Consider the following 6,979-nt stretch of genomic DNA (forward strand, 5'->3'; position numbering starts at 1 on the left):
TGGTTGTTGTTCAAGATGGAATCCTTCAAGATGTTGAATGAAATAAAATTGATTTTCTCAAATGCAAATGAAACATGTTAAATTGAAAAAAGAAAATAGAGATAAAAAGTGAAATTCCTACAAAACACAAGGCCTGAATTTAGCCCCTCGTGTAGCAATTTTCCATGATTTCCTTCCTTTTCCTGATTTAACATTCTACCTTTCATTCTCTTTTTTAGGTGACTTTATTGTGAATTTCATTTCTTAAACCTTCCTCGTGGTCTGTTATACAAGTCATAATCATGGAGGCGTTCATTGAAATGTTTTCAGGAAGAAAGAGGTTCATTAAAAACAACAAAACCAATGCTACTGCTAAAACTTCAACCTATAGACAACATTCTTTACACCTAAAAAACAATTAGAAGCTTAATCTTTATTAACCTTTAACAAAGGAAACTTTAAATCTAATTCCAAAATATAAAATTTACACTCATTTATATATTTTAAATCAATTCTAAATTAGTTTTATATTTAATCTGAAACTTTTAACAATTTTTTTATATTTCCAACCTTTTCCTATAATGTTTCCAGCAAACCGTGTAAGGTTCAACCATATATACCATTACCCATTACCAATTCAAATGTTGGGTGCCATAAAGCAAGCTTTTCCATATTTCAACGTTAAGAATAAAGTTTAAAGGTATTAAGAGAGCATTAATAAAGAAAAAGAAAAAAGAAAAAGGACATGGAAGCAGTAATAAGTCCAAAATAACCAATTGCAAGTTGGCTACCTGTTTTGACTTTTTAATTTTCAAGTTTTAAAAAATTTAAAATATAATAACAATTTTAAAAATTTCGTAAATTTATAAAAACCAAAACTATATATATATATATATATATATATATATATATATATATTTCTATTTCAATTCTTAGTAATCAAGGTTTCAAGATATTCAAAAATTTCAAAATTTTTACTAGTTTTCTAATTATTTTATCTAAAAAAACAATTTGATTTTGATTATAGAAAAAAAGATTTGGTTTTGATTATAGAAAAAGCGAAGTCATATAACTTTTGTGGTCTCGGTTATCTTAGAATCAAAATTAAAAGTATGCCAAAAATTTTAAAACATATAAAAATAAAAAATAAACAAAGTAAACATACAAATTTGTACCAACTTCGTCATCATACAAATGTTTAATCTAAATATGGAAATATGTAAGAACAGTAATATAATACAATGTCTCCTTGTTTCAGTTTGTACAAACTTTTTAGGTAAATTCCAAATGATGACACAAAGAGGTTTGACTTGGCAAATACAACAATGATGAACATAAAAATAAACATACACTTTGAATGTTCAAACAAGCTTCCATCATAAAAAATAAACTGTCTGAGATTTTTTTTTTTATTATTTCTTTTTGCCTGAAGAGTGTTGTTTTTTCAGCTGTTCAAACAGGCTTCCATCATAAACACCTCTGATTGTATCTTTTTGCAACAAACCACTCTGATCTTTAGCAAGTTTGTAAAGTATGCTCCATTCCACAAAACTACCAATTCTGTGCATTGCAATATGTCAACAATTACTCCAATTTATGGCCAAACAATGAAAAACTATCACTAATTTCATACAATAGCTAGACATTTTGTCACAAACTATATATAAATTCTTAACTTTTACAATAAATTTTATACAAGAGAGTTTTCCTCGTACCCAGAAATAAAGATTGCTAAAACTCATAAATACGAGAAAGTATATAATTATTATTAGAAATTACTAAATTCAGTTAGGTTGATTAAAAGTATTTATAAAAAAAATCAAGAGTAATATGCTATGATATGATAATTTTTTTTAACAAAATTTTATTTAAATAGAGGACTTATATTATAAAATGTTCAATGATATTTTTAACACACAAAAAATGGCTAAAAACCATGCATGATCACATTATTGATCGAAAATATTACTTTTAAAAAGAGAAATCAAACAACATAAGCATATTTTTCTAACCTTATATTTCTAATATATGGATATAGATAAAAGACCATGAATTGAATGTGAAAATAATTTTAAGTATGCATGATCAATTTATAACTTTTACATTCAATAATATTATTTATTTGTGATGAGATGATAAATATAATTGTCTTATACTATAATAAGTCATATATGAGAAACTTACCTTCCTTTTAAATCCTTAGGCTCTCTATTTGCCTTAATCATTTCCTTCAATTCATCATATTTCAAATAATTTGGATTTGTATGTGCATGCTTGCTGAAAATTGCTTCAAATTTTGAAGGAACAAACCTAAAAACACCATAAAGTGCATAAAAAATAGAGATTTATCATTAACAATGTTTTATGATTGACTAAAATTGTTACCAAAAGATATAATTTTGAACAAATGTACCTTCCTTGAGTATCATAGACTCCACTGTCACTACCATGCTTGCCTCGTTGGATATTTTTAACTTCAATTGGGAAAAGTAAAGATGGAAACTTTCCCTACATCATGAAAAGTTAATAAGTGATAGAAACCAGACATTTTTTAACCAATTTATTTTACTTAATTATAGTAGAATTAAAAATATCAAAAAAGTTATTGAATCAATTAAGTGTTTTTTTTCCTAAATATATAGATGACGAAATTATTATTAAATGGATAAGTTAATAATGTTTATTTACTCAAACTGCTTATAGTAAAATATTAGTATTGCCTTTTAGTTATATTTAATTGAAAATTAACATTATCATTATAAGGAAATACAAGCACATACTATATCTATATTTTTATGTGATAAATAAATATAACAATAAAATGGTTAATTTATTATCATAACTTTATTGTAAAATAAAGACAAAATTGTTAAATATACACACTATAAATGGTCATTAAAGTAAATGGTCATTAAAGTGTGTGACTACAAAAAGACAACAGGTGATTACTCTAATTTAATGTAATCATTAATGATTCATTTTTCAAAAAGAAAATTGTAATTATTAAAACGGATGGCTAAAGAAAGAGTTGTCTTAAAGGGGTTTTTGAAATGATTCATTTTTCAAAAAAGAAATTGTAATTATTAAAACGGATGGCTAAAGAAAGAGTTGTCTTAAGGGGTTTTTGAAAGGAGTTCTCAATAATGACCTAAGAATAAATTATTATTTATTTCCCACAAAATTATTTTGGAGATTTGAATTTTCTTAAAGTATGGCCCAGGGATCAGATACCTTCTCTATAAAGGGACAAGATATTTTAAGGGCAACGTTGGTAATTTCATCCCTCCGTCACTTTGTTTAGGCTAAAATAGTTAATATACACCCTTTTCTACTAACTCTCAAGGGATTAAATTTATTAAAAATAATCCCTTTTAATAAATTTCATTTTAAATGATAAAAAAAGTCACTAGAAAAAAAAAGGTAAAACCCATTAATATCTTTCACATTAAAAAGATAGTGACTTTAATAAGTTTTAATACAAGAAAAGAGTAGAATAATACAACTTTTTTTGTTCTTGTGTTTGGTGAAATATCATCTTGCTGTGAGTTCATTATCATACTTTGAAAGTAAAATCTAATTTTTTAAAAAAAGATAATGATAAAAATCGTAAATTTAAGGATTTTACTGAGATTAAAATAGACAAATACTTCAAGAAAACATAAGAGTTTTCAAAAAGGGAAAGAGAGAGTTACCGGACGAGTAGGCTGACTGAGAAACACATTGATGAAAATAGCACCTCCAAAGGACAATAAAACCCCACTCCCAATTTCACGCATTCCTGCACTTACTCAAAACACAACCATAAAATCTATGAACTCAATTTTCTTTTGACAAATTCTATGATAAAAACTGTTTCTAATTTTTCTTCCCTTTCTACATCTGGGTTAATCTCATTTTTCATTTCAGCATTACTGTTTAGTTCTGGTTTTTCTGTTTTCTTTTACATCATGATCTTTTCCTGCAGAACTGATACTAAAAAAACCAGTTTTGGACAAGATTGTTCCCTAAAAACCCTAACCTTGTTTTCTCCAAAATGATCAGTTGTAAGAAGGAAAAAAATTGAGAATTGAAGGGAAAAGGAAAGAAGTGAAAACCTTGAAAAGTTTCCCATGGATAAATGACACCATCTTTGTTTATGTCGAAGAATGCAGCATGCTTCTGCAGAACGTTCTCCTCAAGTGAAATGGATTTCTCTCCAAGCACACCTGCTTCTTCTGCAAACATGTTCAACGGTTGAAGCAAGCATTTCAGTGGAGATTAATGACATAGACCAACCCCAATGTAGAATTAGAAAGTTTCTGAAACTATTTTCACGGAAAAAACAAAACTTTTTACAGAAATTTTCTGAAACCGTGATGGATCCAAACTAAGAAAAATGAAACATGGAGTTGTTACATGCATACCCTCTTGTTTCTGGTTGAGTGAGGGTGGTGAAGAAGCCATGTGACTCAAGTTGAGAAGAAAAATACAAGTTTTTTATGGGAATGAAAAAGTAAAGAAGATGGGTATGATAATGGTTAATTAAGAGATGAGATGAGATGTATGTATATATAGGTGAGAGGTTGCATATGATGAAGCAATCAAGGCTCTGCGAATTGGACACGTGTGAGATCTTAAACGTCTTTGATGATCTGATTCCGAAATCTTTTGCTTCTTCTTCTTCGTAACGCAACAGCTGTGATAATCTGCTATGACATGTTAATGTGGAAATGGCGTTTAGTTTGCATTGTGTCGCAGAGATATCAAGATTCGAAAGATGATTATTCTCATCTGTTCACTCAGTCGGTTACGCAGAAGTTGAAGACTTTTATTAAAGTGAAGATGAAATGGATATTTTATAAGGAAAAGGGTAGATAGTTGTCCGTAAAATAAGTTTTGTTTAATTTTTTTTATAATTTCGCAACCGAAATGACGAATTAAAAAAAAATGTTTTAAAAATAGAGTTTGAAGTTGTTAGTTTATTTTAAACATTTAGAGAAAAATTGAAAACTTAGCAAAAGAAACTGAATTTTGAGTTTGGAATTCGATTATTTGTAGGAAGGTATTAGTATTTTATAAGGTCTATTCTAAAATGATATTTTTAATTAAATATATAAAAATATATGTGATTTTTTAAATATTTAATTTTTAAAAAAAAATTGTTTAAAAGAAATAAAAATATTTTTCTTTTATTTTGTAGTCCGATAAGAACGTTTTTCCCTATCGTTGTAATATATTATTATTATACTGTAAAATATGAAAATGTTGTATTGCAATGTTAGATTCGGCAACGTTAACACTTTTTAATTCTCAACGTTAATATTTTAAGAGCAACGTTCAAATAATTTAATCTTTGCAACGTTAAATTTTTTATAATTTTTAATTTATTTTATTTAATTGATTCTTCTTTAGCTCTATAAATAGAGAGTTATTTCTTTCTCCATTTCAAGAAGCACTAAATTCAATCATTCTCTTTTTTCTCTTTTCTTAATTTCATATTCTTTTTCTCTTCTATAAATATTCCGGGTTATTTTTATATTCTTCTTAGAGATCCTTACTAGTTTTGATATCCTTAGAAATATTCTGGAAAGTTCATGTTGTATCCTGTGGGACTAGCGCAATACACTGTGGATAATTCCTTAAAGACAGTGAAACTACACACCTCATGAAATTTTGTCCGTGATTCTGACAGCTTTCTACAACAATCTTAAGGATTTATGGCTGACATCAACAACATGCCTTCGAGGAGCCAAACCATTGTTTTTGAAACCTAGACGGTCTTCGCAAAATTACTTTCGGACGTGTCAAAAATCGAGGTTTTCTCTGGACAGAACTTTTGGCGCTGGCAAGAATGCGTATCCACCCTTTTAGACATGTGTGGAGTTGTTGTTGCTCCCAAAAGGTACGTACACAAACATGATCACAAAAAGAAAAATATTTTTCTTAAATCTCGTCCCAATGAATCTAAACCCACCTGACGTAGAGTATGAAATGACAATCCTCCTAGGGCAAATATACTCGAAGGATCACATTATTGTTGCGGTCGTTTCTCAAGTAAACCTGATGACCAATGTGAGCAAGTGGGTGGTAGACTCTGGTGCTACCAGACATATTTTGTGCAAATAGAAGTGCCTTTACCTCTTACACTAGTGTAGGGGATGGAGAAGAACACGTCTACCTCGGTGATTCCAGGACCACTCCTGTTCTGGGAAAAGGTAAAGTTCTTCTCAAACTCACATATGGAAAGACTCTGGCCTTGAGTGATGTGTTACATGTGCCATCAATTAGAGTTAATTTAATCTCTGTATCACTATTGGAAAAGGTGGGGGTTAAAGTGTCATTTGACAGAAAATAATGTTTTTGTGGGGAAGGGATATTGTGATCAAGGACTCTTCAATCTAAATTTTTCTAAAAATATTAATGAATCAAGTTCTTCTTCTTATATTGTTGACTCGTATGATATATGACATGCTAGATTAGGACATGTGAATTCCTCGTACGTTTTGAAATTACAACGACTAGGATTGATTAATATGCATGATAAACAGAGTAGTAAGTGTGATATATGTGTAGAATCTAAAATAACAAAGAAAACATGTTTTTCTGTAGAACGTCAAACTGAACTGTTAGGGTTAATTCATACTGATCTAGCTGATTTGAAACAAACCATGTCTAGAGGAGGTAAAAATTATTTTGTGACATTTATAGATGATTATTCTAGATACGCCAAAGTTTACTTAATCAAACATAAAGATGAAGCCTTTGATGTGTTTTTAACCTATAAAGCAGAAGTAGAAAATCAATTGAATAAGAAGATTAAGAGGATTAGATCAAATAGAGGTGGTGAGTATGTACTGTTTAATGAATTTTGTGTTAAAGAAGGAATTATTCATGAAGTGACCCCACCATATTCACCTAAGTCTAATGGAGTAGCTGAGAGAAAAAATAGAACCCTTAAGGAAATGATGAATGTTATGCTTGTTAATTCTGGTGCACCTAATAATCTTTGGGGAGAAGCCTT

The 6,979-nt window shown here is 28.9% G+C and overlaps 1 protein-coding gene across 1 annotated transcript; it reads right to left on the reverse strand.

Annotated features, from left to right (window-relative positions):
• Nucleotides 1-1,147: 1,147 nt before the first annotated feature.
• LOC108334957 (probable peroxygenase 5) lies at nucleotides 1,148-4,782 on the reverse strand. The gene is made up of 6 exons (XM_052869730.1): nucleotides 4,383-4,782; nucleotides 4,074-4,193; nucleotides 3,672-3,757; nucleotides 2,393-2,487; nucleotides 2,164-2,289; nucleotides 1,148-1,539 (listed from the first exon to the last, which is right to left on the reverse strand). Exons 1-6 carry the CDS (start codon nucleotides 4,420-4,422, stop codon nucleotides 1,392-1,394), a joined length of 615 nt encoding a protein of 204 aa, XP_052725690.1. The 5' UTR covers nucleotides 4,423-4,782; the 3' UTR covers nucleotides 1,148-1,391.
• Nucleotides 4,783-6,979: the final 2,197 nt, after the last annotated feature.

Source organism: Vigna angularis, chromosome 10 (genome assembly GCF_016808095.1).
Source record: "Vigna angularis cultivar LongXiaoDou No.4 chromosome 10, ASM1680809v1, whole genome shotgun sequence".
NCBI classification, from domain to species: domain Eukaryota; kingdom Viridiplantae; phylum Streptophyta; class Magnoliopsida; order Fabales; family Fabaceae; genus Vigna; species Vigna angularis.

Coding starts and splice junctions, on each gene's coding strand:
- LOC108334957 (XM_052869730.1), bottom strand. CDS start 4,422: ATGGCTTCTTCACCACCCTCACTCAACCAGAAACAAGAGG. Junction 4,194..4,382: donor ACTCAACCAGAAACAAGAGG/GTATGCATGTAA, acceptor ACATGTTTGCAG/AAGAAGCAGGTGTGCTTGGA. Junction 1,540..2,163: donor CCTAAGGATTTAAAAGGAAG/GTAAGTTTCTCA, acceptor TGCAATGCACAG/AATTGGTAGTTTTGTGGAAT.